General features: G+C 39.5%; 1 protein-coding gene across 9 annotated transcripts in view; it reads right to left on the bottom strand.

Moving 5' to 3' along the window:
• The window catches only part of EHBP1 (EH domain binding protein 1), a 226612-nt gene that overhangs the window by 38617 nt on the left and 171662 nt on the right, over nucleotides 1-16333 (bottom strand). For 2 of the 9 annotated variants that reach the window (XM_057423429.1, XM_057423431.1), the window contains 5 exons: nucleotides 14506-14653; nucleotides 7448-7564; nucleotides 3803-3930; nucleotides 1006-1147; nucleotides 749-855 (listed from right to left, as the gene is read on the bottom strand). In XM_057423429.1, coding sequence (XP_057279412.1) covers nucleotides 749-855; nucleotides 1006-1147; nucleotides 3803-3930; nucleotides 7448-7564; nucleotides 14506-14653 — 642 coding nt within the window. The remainder of the gene's footprint in view (nucleotides 1-748; nucleotides 856-1005; nucleotides 1148-3802; nucleotides 3931-7447; nucleotides 7565-14505; nucleotides 14654-16333) is intronic. The other 7 variants (XM_057423430.1, XM_057423438.1, XM_057423436.1 and 4 more) reach the window with 5 other exon arrangements.

The raw sequence follows: 16333 nt of genomic DNA, 5'->3' as shown, positions 1-16333 counted from the left end.
CCACTCAGCTCTAGACTGCTTCAGCAAAACCGACAAATGTGTTTAGATAAACTGTGGACAGCAACAAACGACCACCATCAAAGGCCGTGTTGTGTTTTTCAGACAAAAAAAATTCAGGTTAAAACTTGTTCTTCCTGCTTCTGTCCCGCAGCTGTCCATCAAAACCAGCTTTCTCCCTGCGGTCTATCAAATATTTCCCTCACAAATCAATTTTACACATGATCAGCCCATACCCCTACTGAGCTGAACCTCCCCGTTAATTAAGTGAAGAAATTACCATATATATTATATTAATGCAAACATCATTCAGCTAGTAATTCACGGCTGATCTGGATAATGGAAAGGTTGAACACCCATTAACCCAAGCCAACAAAATGGGTTGGCTGAGAAATTCTAGCAGGTCTCATGTGACTCTTCCCTCTAACTGCAGCTCTGCGGTATCTGCTATTGTAATAATTAAAATCCTCCCGGTAGATCAATACTGGAATCTCTTTATGGGAAGTGCCCTGATGGAAATGTCTCAAGGAAGCTGGGGCTGTGGAACTCTGAAAAATTCATTTTTTTTATCTGACAATTATCACCACACTGCAGACTAATTCAACAGTGCACCCCTCTCACTCTGCTTTGAATGCACTGGAGATTGACATCTAAAAAAACCTAACATCTCATTTTAACAAATAAAGGCACTATTTCCACATACAGTTTGGAATTATCAGCAATCATGAAACCAGACAAAAAATTAATATACATTAAGCACTTCATCTTCTGATGGCTTCCTCTGAGTCTCAGTTATCGCAGCCTTCTCCTCATTTCCTCTCTTTGTATCTTCCTGTATTGATCTCTGCCTTTTCATCTCTTGAAAAAAGGGAAAAGACATGTAAAATTATTATAAAGCTTGATATTTATGTATTGAAATGTGGACTTACATTATCGGGTTTTCATATATTTATTGTTAAATATTATTAAATCATAAGACGGGAAAACAGGTTTTATATTTTCTCCTACCTGGTCTGCTCTCCACGTATTGACTGAAAGACTGGAGCTGAGTTTTTCTGACGGCAGAGTCCTTGCTGAACACAACAGGATTTCTAAACCGTTCTGCTGCTTTTTGTAATCGCTCAGCACGATGTTCCTCTGTTCCATTCTGCTAGGGAAAAAATCAGACACACAACAGTTTCTTTTGTTTACAAACGGGAAGACACAAATTCGAGAGGTACGTTTCGGTGAGGGGACAGGACACAGCTTTTGCAAAGAGGCTTTCACAACTCAGGCTGCGGTTTATATAGGATGAAAGTATCAGCTGCGGAAAAAAGAAGAGTGATTAACTTTTCCCTGTTTCTGTTTAATGTGTGGTGGCAACGCCTGGCTTTTTGCTGTATGTGGGCACCCTCCTGCAGGACTCTCTACTTAAACAGCCAGACTTATTAATTGTGACGGGCATTTGCCAGCGATGCTGATTTTAAAGGAAAAAAATCACAATCACTCCTTTGCAACTTTGATTTGCCAAGCACTGCGCCTGCTGCTGCCAAGTAGCGGCGTCTCTACCCCTGAACATGATCTGTATCGTTTTAAAAGCGTGTTGCCTTTAGCCTGTCTCCCTGCCCGGTAAAGAAATCTGTCGTTTTCTGTAGTCCCACAGACTTGTATGACAAGAAGAACTAGTTTCTAATTTTATGCCCATTGAGATAAACCACTAATGCTGGATGAAGGCTAAAAGGTAGGATTATAATACTACCCCACTGAACTGCATTTCATCAGCTATAACTTTCCAAAGCCAGATTTGTAAGTAAGCCCTTTACAGCTAAGGAAACTACAATTATCTTTTCCAGGGCTTCCTATGTTAATACTGGTAACAAATTCAAATGATTCTATCAACACGAAATATCCCAGAAGACTGAACCACCGCAGTGTGTGGAAGCTGCAGATACCGAGGTGCTGTGTACCAAACAAATATTTCATTTTATACCTAATCTTTTATTATTTTTATTAAGTGTTTTGAAAGTAAATAGGGAAAGGCTAAGATGCATGACTAATAGCTAAGCCTGCTGAATGCTGAAACTGGTTATCAAAAGCTACCAAGACTTTGCCCTTCCTCTGCATTGAGACAATTGGTAATGAGGGAGTTCTCCAATGGCCTATTCTCTAGCCTCAAGGAGGCCGGGGATACACAATCCCCAAGGGAAGGTAACAGTTTATCCTTTTCCACAAACACAGAATGCCTCATTTAGAAACGTGTAAACTGCATTTTATTAAAAAACAAATCCACCTCAATGCCAAGAGCTCCATGAGAACAGATGGACACCATATATTCCTTATAATGCCGCTTTCCAACTCCTCCTTAGAAAGATGCACACAGGGATAAACTGTTAAGTTGCACCTTTTGTGGGAGCACCTTAGAAAAAAATTAATCAGCTCCTTCACCGAAGCTTTTTTTATAAAGAGAAATACCATTTTCATCAGGTTAGGTGATACCAGATTACCCTAAGAGATAGCCTGTGTGTCATTTGTCGAATTAAGCTTACAAAAAAGTATTGCTCATATCCCCTGGATGACTTTTCAGCTGCACTAATCGGGTGGTTATGATTCCAGTTAAATAAAAGATGGTTTCCTGTTATTAGCACAATAACCATCTGACAGCCTAAACCACAGTCTTTACCAAAACAAACAAACATGACTAATTTTTTAGGCCTGGCAACATGCTAAAATATCAGCGTGATTAGCCAGTAAATCCCATTTTAAGAAACCTTTTTATGACTGGGGACTTCTGCCACTTTACAAATGTATTCCTCTAAGCCCACTAATTCAGTTAGCCTTTTCAATCCATTGTATTATTCTTGGGCCAGCTTCATTTTGCATTAAATCCACTGCAGAAAGCTAAATTGAACGCAAAAATCAGACTTGATCCAGGCTTCCTTTTGTTCAAAGATAGAGACCGAAAGTCCTCTGCTGCTGCCACACACTTTCATCACCAATTTATAGGAACCGACAGTGTAAGGGAAAAGCAATGAAAGTCATTGTTTTGGGACTTCAAAGCATCTCTGTATCTGGGGAAGGAAATCCTTTCAGTCAGCAGTGCTTTCCCCACAGACTGCAGGTGGGTGAAAAGTTATACCCAACTGGAAGTGCCCCAGAGCCAAAGGGATATTAATGACATACTGGGACTATTTTTTTTTTTTAAAGATATAGAATTGTAAGAACACAAGGGGTCTAATTAAGAAAATGAAATTGAAAATCGATTGGTGTGCATTTAATGCTGAAGTGGTGAACATTAAAATAGGCAAAATGTCCACATACACCATATAATCACGTCTATTTTTCTCAGAAGCACTCATTGTCAAGCACCCAAGTGCGCACACCTTTAAAGTGTACCACGGCTTAATTTCAATAGAGAAAAAACTGAGGGTCAGGCTTGGGAAAGAAGCGAATCACTGAGAGTCCAATCCTCCTCATATCAAAGTCAGGGAGAGTCTCACTGCTGATTGCACCAGCAGCAGGATGGAGCCCGTGCTGCATTTCTGATTTAAATCACAAAACTAAGTCAGAACTAAGAGACGCTTCTTACATCTGTAAGTGTTATGCCAATGACAAGTACCAAGATCAGAGGAAAAAAAAAGGAAAAGTGTTGATTAATCAACAGGAAAACACCCCGGTGCATCACAAACTATGCAACAGCACTACCATGAAGATTTTCTGTGTTTCTTACTGGGAAGGATTTGATAAGAAATCATTTTCCTTCTCACAAAGTAGAAACCTGAAATGAGAACGCACAGGTACTGAAACAAAAGCATTAATCAAAACTTACCTTAATGTCTTGCTCTGAGCTATCAGTTACAGCTTTCTGAGCAGCACTGGAGAGTGAATTTGCCACCTGTGGCTGAGCTTCTAGGAGCTTCTTCAGCTTCAAATCCACCAACTTACTGTTTTGTTCTGCTAAATATGCAAATACCACATAGAACAGAGTGAGATGCATTTGAATGCAGAGTCGCTACAACAATGTAGCAATTTAAAACCTAGATTTAATTCACTTTGCTATCATTTCAAACTAAAGAAGTAAAAACTAGAAGGAAAATTGTATCTATTTTTTGCAATTTGGATTGGTGCAGATTTCTGTAATGTACATAGATAATTCCTAACTTTTCTCAAGAAATGCATGTAGCACTCAGCTGAGCAAGTAAATGTGCTTGAAGACAGTAGACAAAAACCACAGAAAACAGACAATGTTTAAGTTACTCTCAATCTGTACACCCGTATGTGTCAGTATAAAACCACACTTAGAAAGCCATTTATTTTAAGACGACATATAAGAATTTATCACATATTCTATGCACTGATAACCCGTCAAGTTTGTGAACTCCTAATTCATCCTACGGCTCCTTGGCACGGGTTCTCAAGTATCAAAAGAGATCATTTCCAGTAATACTTTACTATGATTTATAGAATATGTTGAACCTGCGGGAGCCATAAAACGCTTCATAACTGCATCAATGGGACAGATTCAAAGTCTGCCAAAGCCCCCAAATTTTTTTCATCACTTTTAGCAACTCAGATCAGAGCCCAAAGAAGTAATAGTTGAGAATTTTACCTCCCAATAATGCTCATTCTGTACGTGATCGTTGACTATATGTATTTGTAACACACCTACACACAGTTACCTACACATACACACATAATAAGGAGAAAGGTGTTAATAACAAACCACAGAGCAGATCTATGGAGCTAATCCTGGGTAGGAAAGCAGAATAACACAGAGAAGCCCCCACACATACACTCTACATGCAGTACCACATCTATGCCTTGGGTTAAATGCAGATTAAATACCAGTTGGGACACATTTCTACAGGCACAGCCTGAGTTTTTCACTGCAGGCAGGTAGACAGGCTGAGGAAGTTGGGGCTGTTCAGCCTGGAGAAGAGAAGCTGTGTGGAGACCTCATAGCAGCCTTCCAGTATCTGAAGGGGGCCTATAGGGATGCTGGAGAGGGACTCTTCATTAGAGACTGTAGTCACAGGACAAGGGGTAATGGGTTAAAACTTAAACAGGGGAAGTTTAGATAGGATATAAGGAGGAAGTTCTTTACTGTGAGGGTGGTGAGGCACTGGAATGGGTTGCCCAGGGAGGTTGTGAATGCTCCATCCCTGGCAGTGTTCAAGGCCAGGCTGGATGAGGCCTTGGGTGACATGGTTTAGTGTGAGGTGTCCCTGCCCATGGCAGGGGGGTTGGAACTTGATGATCTAAAGGTCCCTTCCAATCCTAACCATTCTATCATTCTATGACTTTTAGCTGGCATGGGAAGTAGAGCCATGACTCTTTTGCCACACAGCTCCTTCCAAGGTTTGGAGCGCTCCGATTCATATTAGCCAAAATCTTTTTGGCATGCTGGCAATCAAATGATGCCTGCCACCAGCAGCGACAGGCTGGGATGGGTTATGACGGATAGTTTCCCTTTCCTCTGGCACACCCAGTCAGGGTGTCCTTAATTGAGGCTCACATGTAAGTACATGCACATTCTCGTAGGTTTATACATAAACATCATGTAATAACTATGATATAAGAGGTTCACATTTTATCAGATGCATTCATAGCAGTGTAGGGTAGAAGTTCTGACAAATACAGACAAACACAGTACTTAAAACCAACAACTGGCAGTAAAAATAGTAATAAAAAAGGCTTTCTCTTCTTGAGAGAGATGGGAGGGACTAAGATCCAGCAGGGGACAAATTAATTAAGATGGTCAATAATGATCCCAAATGTAAAAAGTCCCTTATAGTTTTGTGTGTAGGTGCTCCTGGGAGATTCTGCCTTCATTAGAACTTGGCATGAATTGGCAGAATTCCGCCAAAATCTGTGTACACTGATTTCTGCATTAGATTGCTTTCTGTATTATTGCCCATCCTCTTCCTTACTCATTTGTACCTCTGGCTACTGTGCTGACTGAACTGCAAAATAATGTCCCAGTTCTTCTCCAGTGTCTTCCCATGGTAGAGATGAAGTGTTGGGTAGTGGGTTTGTACCCCTGAGAAGACATCTCAGGAAAAAAGGCCCATAGAAGTAAATGTTGGTAAGTCACTGGGGTGATGTGACAGGAATATTCATTTACTGATTCTCTGTTCCTCCTAAATTAACTTGTATTAATTGGAGTATTATTTGACAGGATTCTGCTCTAAATCAGCTTAATTCAAATGCTGGAAATACTAAATATATTTTCTTATGTGTTTGGAAATCCTCAAGTAAAAAAAAAATAAAGGACACGACTCAAACCTTTCACATTCAAAGACTAGGAAGTGCTATATACATATCACTGACAGTTTAATTTACAAAGAGTAAATATTAAATGAAGTGTTTTGATTTCATATATTATGTGCCACACACTTGAGTCCAGCTGGCACGGGCAGAACCACGTCAGAGGATGCTGTAAAGAAGCCGTCTCTTGTACTGCCTTTTTCCTTGATGCTGTCCTGTGCCTACCACACTTCTCTGGGCTCAAGCTAACTTGTAGTAAGCAGAAACACCCTGGCAGAGAAGCTCACCACACTACAAAGATGCCCTCAGCACTCCCCAGGGCTGCTGATAACAGGCAGCCTGGTACAGAGAACAAACTCCTTCAGCAACTCTGTGCAAGCAGAGGAGCCCCTAGCTGATGAGCATTATGTTTGTGTCTTCAAAGATCTAGCTCCTTGTAAAATAAGCATCTGCCTTGTACAATCTTGACATACTTATCATCATATTTATCACCTGAACTCCAGTTCTGCTTGATTATTTTTGAAAGGGGAAATACCACTACTATGACTTATTACCTGACCAGCATGTGATTTGATTACGGCAAGCATTTCTACAAGAATATGAATGCTTTTAAAATGTGTTACTTAAAAACCCTAGTATTTAAAATATAAAACATTATAAAGCAAATAAAGTAAGTAAAATTCCATTTGAATTTATACCTCCATGCCACCACTGGAGCAACAAGGTATAAACATACTAGCCAGTCCTTGGGAAGGAACTGGAGTGTTACCAAGTCTATGTGGACATATAAAGCCATGTTTGCTCCTCTTCACTGAGCAGATGGGCCAGGATGTCAGTGCAGAGAGCAGCAGCTGTACTCACCAAGGCGATTGCTCACTCTTCTGCCTACTTTGCTTTGCTGGGACAATCCAGGCAGGGTGCTTTCAGGTGGCTCTGCTTTACAAATTTGGCCTGGGGTCCCCTTGCCCATCAAACAAGCAAGAGAATTTAAATCTGCCATTGTTGGAAATAATGATTTTGCTGCTGATACTAAATTTCAACTAAACACGAATGCAAAATATTCAAACAGAATAAGCATTCGGTTTTAAAAGAATTGAAAAGACACAAAGGAATAAAGCTATGACAGAGAGAAGCAGCACACCAGTACTTCTATGATGATGGAGTGTTAGTCATGCAAAATACACAAAATAGCAATTATTTAAATTACCCGTTGAATCAAGGTCATTTTCTAGGTTAGTAAACTCATCTCCACCTCCAGTAACAGAGCATTCAGGAACCTCCTCGTTAGTATCTATCTCAATATTATCATCATCCTCATCCTCATCTGTAGGAACATACAGCATTAAGGTTAGTATTTTCTTATGTACATGCACCACATCATTAAAAACAAAAAATGAATGCTTTAGAGAACAAGCTGAGTGACGATAAAAATGCAAATCATGAAATACCTCTGGAAGCAGATTTTACTTTCTCTACTCATGGGTTTATATTTAAACTGATGCAATTCAATATACGTACAGGGTGCTCTGCTGGAAACTCCTGTTACAATAAAGGTAGAGCCTGGCCTCATCAGTGGCTGTTCTCTGTGCTGAATCTCTGGCTAACTCTGAAAAGCACACATGCTCTTCCTTATAACTCAAGTCAAAATAATTTTTCCAAGGCTCTCAGTTCTCTATAAAGCAGAATGGGTGCCGATGCCAGCATATGGCAGGTTTGGATAGGTTTGGCCAGCAGAAGGACCTGGTAGCTGTGGTCTCTTGGGAAAGGTGGCAGCTCCAGGTACTTAGTGAGACTTGCTTCGTGAGACTTGCTACTCCTTACTTTGCACAGAATATCACAGAACAGTGATCTCTGTACCTTGCTTAGGTTCTAGTCTCTGATACAAGTTGAAAAATGACCACCATGCTTAGCAAGTGCTGACCTTAGGTGTAGTAGCCAAAGCATACTCACAGATTGCTGCCTTACTGCACCACTTTGAATCAGCACTGTTTGCAAGCTACATACATTTTAAGTAAAATAATAATTGTAATTATACTTTATATTTTTAATGGGATCTTTCTACCATGTTTCTCAGAGCAACTTATGAATATCACTTGTAAATGAGCCCCATAATGTTTTATGAAGTAGGCGATTATTATAATTACAATTATGACGATGATGTAGGTAGATTATGGCACAGAAAGAGTAAGTAACCTGAAGAAGATCAAATAGCAAGTGCTGAATTGTGAAGCAGATCCCAGAAAAAAATCCTGACTCACATTTTCAATACAAATATATAATGAAAGTCCATAAAAGCTAGATTAGTACTTCCAAAGCACATAGCTGCATTGTTTTTACTCACTTTTAAGTCTCGTATCAAATGCTATCTACACTTGTTCAGACTTACATGAACTTTTTTGTCCTATGTATGCATGCATGCATGTAAAAATGACAAAAAAGAGAAGGCTGGAATGTGCCTGGAAAAAGAAGATACAAAGTAACTAAAGAAACTTTAAAACACTTCACAATAAGGAAAAATACTGATTATAATTTCAGCACATTGGTACATTCAAACACCATATAAACAAAAGGGACCCTAAACATAGTACCAAGATACATGCCATAATTCTGAATACCAGAAAGCTGGGGAAGTTTGAACCAGGATTGGTGCTGATCACTCATCATCTGTCACTGAAATACTCCAAACTTCATCCCCAGACCTGAGTTTGCACTTCAGGCCCGCACTGCTGACATGAAGATCACACAGTTGCTTCTTTTCTTTACCTCTTTATCTCCACAGTCCCTATAATTCCCATTTTAGGAGCCAGTTGACATTTTTATATGTCTGGTACTGCTATATAACCAGCTGCTCCCTCAATTTCTCTGTAATTAATCAATGTCTTTCATAGACCTCTGCTGATTCAGGGTAAGGTTCTTGCTGCGACAGACAGGACCAAAGAAGTTTCCATTTCAGTCCTATTCAACATCTGCTGCACGTATGATGGAGCAGCAGTGTGTGAAGTAGGACCCCTGCATTTCAGCTGGCCACCATGACTTCCCTGGGCTCCTCTCCACTAATTCTCAATGGTTTCTGGAAGAGTCAGCTTTCTTCCAAACTGCCCCAGCTTGAGCCAGATGGATGGAGAACATCTCTCCCCAGCCAAAGCAGGATCTGTGACCAGACCTGGGACCTGACAGATGGTGTTTCAGGTGTACAACTGGATGGGCAGAAACACTCAGGACTCTCTACAACATCCTTTCTGTTGCAGAGAAATTCACACAGATCATTCTGTGATCTGGACTCTAGTCCAGTAGTAGTACAGAGGTTAGGTCACCAAAGTAGAAGGGCACAGTGTGATCATCACAAAGAAAGGGACAGGGTAAAAAGCAGACTGAAGAGTTAAAAAAGAATGCTAAAGCAGCAACAGCAACAATTCTGAAGTTCTGAATTTTCTTCAAAGCGTCTCTACTTTTTCTGATGAGGACCTAGACTTCTCACAAGACTTTATGATTGTGTCAGAGAAATTCAGTGGCACTCAGGCCATGGTACTCTCAAACACATCCTGGAGATCACAGTGGCACACTGAAAACATGACTGGGCTACCAGCAGCAAAGGGTCATGGATATTTGGAAGAGGTGGAAGAGAAAGAAAGAAGGGCACTGCCGTTACAAGGGGGGAAACCAAATCCACCCCAAGCCTAGAGGCAGGCAATGACTTTCCAAAGCACCCAAAGAAGCCAGCTTGCAAGGTCAGCTCACAACTACCAGTCATCCAGCAGAATGCTGGATGTGTCAAAACAAGCTAAACAAGATGACAGGGTTTAAGACCGCTGCATACTGAGGGAATGCTTAGATTAGATTATTTGATTTTCTTTAATTTAATGTAGCAAGATCAGAGGCACTGTCTTTGACACCACCATTTAAGGTAACAAAAGAGACGGGAATGTCGAAGACACCAGTTCCTAGTGTCAAATAATGACCTGACCTAGTATTTAATTTAAAGTTGGCAAGCTTTGGCTGAATATGATTATCAGGACATTTACACTTTATTAAACAAGCAAAAAAAAATCAATTAAAAGCATTCATTTGAAGTAATTTCAGAAATTTTCAACTATCTTTCAAAATCTACAGATTCCTTGCTTTACACTCCCCTAGGTTTTGTGGGTTTTCTTTCCAGTTCAATGTTCTTTCAGTGTATTAAAAAGGGAAATGTGTTTAGGGAGCATGTTACAACAAGATTTTGCAATTAGAAATGATAAAAGGAACAACATAACGAAGAGATAACGTATCTTTTATGAAAAGAACAAATTACTAGTGTGAAAAACTTAAAGCACTTGGTCTAGAACCAAGGCAAGAATTCAGAAGAGTGCTAAAGAACTGCTTCCTTGAAAAGTATGTACATGCGGATCCTAGAAAGACAGAAAAGCTTTACTATGTTGCGAAGAAACAAACAAAATTAAAGCTAAAAGGATTAAGTCAACAACTAAATAGCAATGGCCATTACCTTCACAGCCTGAACTGCAGTCTGGACTGAAGACAGCAAAATAAGAATCTCTTGGAATCAAATAGGGATGCCAGAATATTGATAGAAAAAAGATCCAGAGGCATTTTATAGCTCTTATGTCTTAATATTCAGATCAAGCTCTGGCATAATTTGTGGTTAAACTGATATTCTCTTGACTTGGTTTAAGCTTGTCCACATGTGAAGGAGTTGCAGTAGACTGCATTCATTTCTAGATCAAATTAAAAAGGAACTATTTTCATAGAAAGGTAAAAGTATTGATGGAGTTTAGATCACATTAGTGGGAGAAGCATATATAAACTGCCTCAGAAGTTGCATGAACAGTGCTTGCTCTTTAGGGAAGATGCCTCTAGCCTCCAGGATTGTCTCTGGGAAATCCTTAAAGCATGTGGATATTCAGGTATTTAGCTTATTTATCTTCAGGTACAGAGTTCACTTTTAGTCTACAGGATGTTACAGGAGCACCTGAAGAGTAATAAAGGAAGCAAAGGCAGGGAATGGAAGAAATGCAGGATCTTAAGACTTATGATCAGTGTACAAGAAATCCAATGTCAGGATAAAAAAGTACAGCAGTAACTGCCAACAGACAGAAATACTGCCTGTTAAAAATATTACACTGAGTGAGGACTATGCACTGCTTTATGAGTTCGAGACTAAGCACAATCAGTAAGCCTGAGCTAGCATGTACATTTCCCCAAATCACTGCCTCTGAAGCAGAATCTGTAGCATACCCTGAAAACTTTAAGCATGCAAGTGCAAGGTAATGCCAGCTGGTGCTCTCTGGTAAGTTTTTCAATTGCAATTTTTCAAAACTGTTTTTTGTCTTACAATACATTTGGAAGCTCCTATTCCTGTGTTTTTCCCTCCCTGCTCATCTAGCATTTTTTTGCTGTGCTGTCTTGTGTCCATCCTCTTCGACCCTCCCAGTTCTGCCTATTTCCGGCACTTTTTACACCAAAGCTTCTTCACACTATGCCTGCCTCACCCCCTATCCTCTCCTTTGTTCCCTCCCTCCACTGTCTACTAACCACCTCCAGATCTAAGACACATCCTTATAAAGCCGCCATCTCAAATGAAGGATGGAGATGTGCCAGAGAGTAAAGAAAATACACTACCCAAATCCCAAAGGAGCAGACCGGTGTCCCACTGCAGAGAGACAATACCTAGATAAGATGTCAATTCATTTGTCCCGTTGCTGCTGGGAAAAGGGAGGATATTTGGATTCCTATCTTGATACTGTCCCTGGACCCATCTCAAGGCATCCATCCGCTTATCAGCCTGAAGCTAGTAGGACATCTAATAAATTTGAAGCTGCCATCCCAAACCCTCTGGCAGTTGGCAGGAGAAAGTATTTTCTGTCTCACTTGCCAAATAGCCTACGAAAAAGACTGGATTTTGTAGCAAAGGATGCTGCTTATCCAGGAAAGTTTCAACTTGCCATAGGCATTTGAGTTTTTCAGACCATGATTAAATAAAGCCTTTTAATAGAGAATGTAGCACCAGTGCCAAAGCAGGAAACTCTTAATGAACATACAGAAACACTGAAAGAGATCACATTTTCACCTGCAATGGTTAGCAAGAAGATAGTTTTTAAACCCACCAAATTCCCAAAGCTGAAATGTCACCTTTTGTGGAATAACTGAACCGAGAGAGAGGAAAATGATTTGGTACGTTCCCTTTTTGTAAATTAAAAAGTAGCAATCAGTGCAGAAGAAGAGATTAATGAAGCATAATGGACAAGAGAGCTGGGAAGACATAAGATATTACTATAAGCTTGTCTTGGGTATTGTATAGGGAATATAGGACTATACACAGAAAAGAACCTACTACATGTGAATGCAGTCAGAGGCAATATTCAGAGTCCAGTTGTAAAAAGGAGACTGTCCATTAAATCCCAGGTTTTGGTGGAAATAACAAAATGAAAGAGAATAAACCCAGAAATAATTATAATTTATTTGGTTTATAAAGCATTGGTGCTGTTTCACAGAACTACTGCGCTTCGGAAGAACGAATTTCTTGAGCGAAGATATAGTGTGGCACCTGACACTGCCAGTGGTGTGGTACAAGTATAGGGAAGATGGGCCATAAGGAAAACCGTCTGAGAATGAATAAGTAGAAGGAAGTGCCATAAAATGGACACTGACGTGAAAAAAGCGAAGAGGGATAAAAAGACAGGGAAAGCTGTCCAAAAGAAATTCCAACAGCTTGGCTGAACTACTGTATGAACAAAGAAAAATCAAGGTAGGAAATATAAACCAAGGAGGTAAGTCAAAGCGCAAGCAAAAAGCAGTGAGATTGTTATACTGGATAAAACCCCACAGGTCTAGTGGTGATAACTTCATAAACAAGTTGTCATCGGTACTGATACTGTCTCTTCCTTTAATAACACTGAAACTCTCTGAGTGCATATGCAATATATATATATATAAATATTCCTTTTTTTATATATATATGTACAGTTACCTCTGAGTCTGTTTATAAACTGAACAAAGGGCAGAAAGAGCAATGGCAAAATTCAGAGGAAAATAAGAACAGTCAATGTGACAGAACAGGGTAACTATTCAGCTGAACACTCAGATATACCCAGAAAGCATACCTTACTTGGAGGGGATAGATGGCAGGAACAACTATGTACAGGCATGACAAAACAGTGAGGAGGGAGTAATTATCACGTAGGATGAGGAATCATAAATTGTGAGGAGGGATGAAGAACACCATAATCTACTTAATATACAAGTAGTGTGTCATTTTGCTCAGCGTCACTCCCTCCCCATCAAGGAGGTAATTTCCCTATTTACCACAAAAATAAATTACATGTACAAGCTTGGTTTACTGGACAAAGAGTGCAAAACTGAAGACCAGACCCAAAGGGAACTGTACAACTAACTGCTTTCCTGTTTGGTGTTACGTGGAACAGAAGTGTTAGGGTGCAGACTACATTTAAATATATACGCACATAAAAGACATACTACAGAGAAGAAAAAATACTCATTTTGAATCTACATTCGTTGTGAATGTAAAGATGGATTTTGCTGCCACTTTGGCTTACATGTTAGTATGAGAAACAAAATTTCCCCTCAGAATATGTAGAAGACACTAAAAGAGCAGGAAGCCTGTACTGAAACATGTGCTCAGCACCCATTTGAGTTTGAGTGACACTACATTACTCCAGCTCGTAGCACTGGCAGGTATATGAATTTTAATGACATCTCAAAGTCAGTTTAATAACATTATATCAATATTACAACTCAAAACCTGTAAAGGCAAGTGGTATGTCAAAAGACTGCCATTTAAAATCAAAAGGTTGCTGCCCCCACCTCCCACAGTCTGCCTTTAAAATTATCTTCTCAAGCAGTCTTTTGAACACATTTCATATAAAATAATGATTTTTAAGTATTTCTAACATTGTCTTCCCCCAAATTATGTTCATGCTCCTATATAAAAATATATATGGAAAAGATTTTAATCAACAATCATGAAATTCTGCAAAACCATGGGTAACGGCAAATCTGTTAATAATGGGCCAGCTTGAGCTACTTGTTCATATAACATCTACTTCTTTCAATCACATGTATGTTTTTCTTGGAAGTGTTGGAAATTAAGTGATCACAATGGTTTATTTAGGAAACCTATCTACAGCCAGGTCTTTCGATATGTGCACCTGATGAACAACAACGTTTTGAAGTGTGAACAGAAGTGATACCCAAAAAGGTCTTTGGTTTCTAGGTTGCCATAGGAATAAGATACAAGGCTCCTCAGCTCACCTCCAGATGCCTTTGACCTTTCTTTCAACTTTTCTGCAGCCATTTCACTGTAGCTGGGAAGTTCTGACATCTTCACTCCAGATCGAGCTTCTGCTATTAGCTGACGAGCTCTCTCTCTCAGCTGCCGACGCCGCTCTTCATCTTGCTGCTAAGATATATTGAACAGTTGCCAACTCAGTAATTGACAGAAATGCAATTTCATTCTCAATCTGATCATCATGATAGTAACTGGTTTACAGCATGGTGCTTGGCCCACATTATAAATAGGATGCTCGATATCAGTTGGGTGTCACACCACAATTTTTAAAGACATCCATCAATCAGGTTATTTTTTTTAAGCATTCCCCAAATTATTAATGGAGTGGGAACCTAATTATTTGCTATATTTATAAATTATGTGATATAAAAATAACTTGATGAAAACTCTCAGACACTTCTGTTTCAAAGTAGTAACTACAAAAAGTTTTACCATAGCTATAAAAATGGTTTTACTAAATTGAATGACTTGTTTGAGTAATATTCTCCCATAGAACTGAAATGAGAAGTCAGATGCTGCTCTCGGTTACTCCAATCACCAAGCTGACTTCAAAGAGGAAAATGACATCAAATCTGAGACATGGAAAGGAATCTAATCCTTCAGCTTCAATGGATACATCTTTTAAAAGAAAACCCTAACAAACTAATGAAGATTAATGAAAGAACAATAGATGCCAGAGCAGAATAGATTTTGCATTGCTTTAAAACATTTTACTAGTGGGGTTTTGGTCAGTAATTAAAGAGATCATATTGGAACCATCCCAGACAGTGCTGCCCCACTAAAGCTTATGAAGCACAATATTTCAGTTACATAAATGAGCAAAGGTCCACAGCATTTCTTTCTAGAAAAGATTTATCCACCCTGCTAAAAAAAATATATTAATAAAATGATGTGTTTAAATGTATCTACAAAAATACATTAAGCCATAATGGAAACCACTTCATTGTTCACCTTAAACACTTGATTTTTTCAAAGTTAGGACTGTTTCCCCCCCGCCCTCAATATTAGAAACACTCACAAGCACAACAGAGTTTGGCTTTAAATCAAATCTGCCAGTAAATTTATATTACTGACATAATGACCAGGATAAACCCAGGTACAGGCAGTTGACCTGAACTAAGTGGGATATAGCAAACTGCCAAATTTTGGAGAGCTGTCCTGGCAGCCTTCCCACCAACCCAAAAACTGAGCATCTCACACCTGCAGATGCTGGTGAGAGCTGCTGCTAAGTGCTATTTAGTTTAAGCAATCATTAATAAAACAAGTGCAAAATACTAATTAGGTACATTTTATCCATTTCCATGTAAATTGTTTGTTTGTAGCTATTTACTCAGCATTGTTCTTGCCACAATAGAAAAAATGCAAATGACTGAATCAGAATGCAGCCCTAATGGGACTTTCTGTTTATAACCATTAGCCCAGAGGTGTGCTGTAATTCAATCCTCCAGCAGCAAGATTTAGCCTCATTAACAGCTTGCATGGGCAGGTTACAACTCATAAAACCCTACAGTAAACAAAGTATATGGACACAGCACAGTATCTTGTCTCTGAGTGACAGAACCCTGATTCCCTATCAGATTGCCTTGATTTACTTTTCTCCTAATGTCCTTTCCCTGGAAAGACAACTCTGCCTGGGCCCTGCAAGGCAGCAGGATGGCACATTGGCTTTGTTTGCTTTCTCACCCTTTAACTTCCCAGAAGGCACAGAGCAACAGTTCTATCAGAAACTTATTTGGTAAAGTACACATTAAAAAGACAACTGGAAAGCTTTCCCCCTGCTCCTATGCACTA

This window comes from Pezoporus wallicus, unplaced genomic scaffold, assembly GCF_028554395.1.
Source record: "Pezoporus wallicus isolate ANWC-B61680 ecotype Strahan unplaced genomic scaffold, APGP_CSIRO_Pwel_v1 contig_4191, whole genome shotgun sequence".
Lineage (NCBI taxonomy): Eukaryota > Metazoa > Chordata > Aves > Psittaciformes > Psittacidae > Pezoporus > Pezoporus wallicus.
Note: the sequence above shows the minus strand (reverse complement) of the source record. Positions and strands in the feature narration are given on the sequence as shown.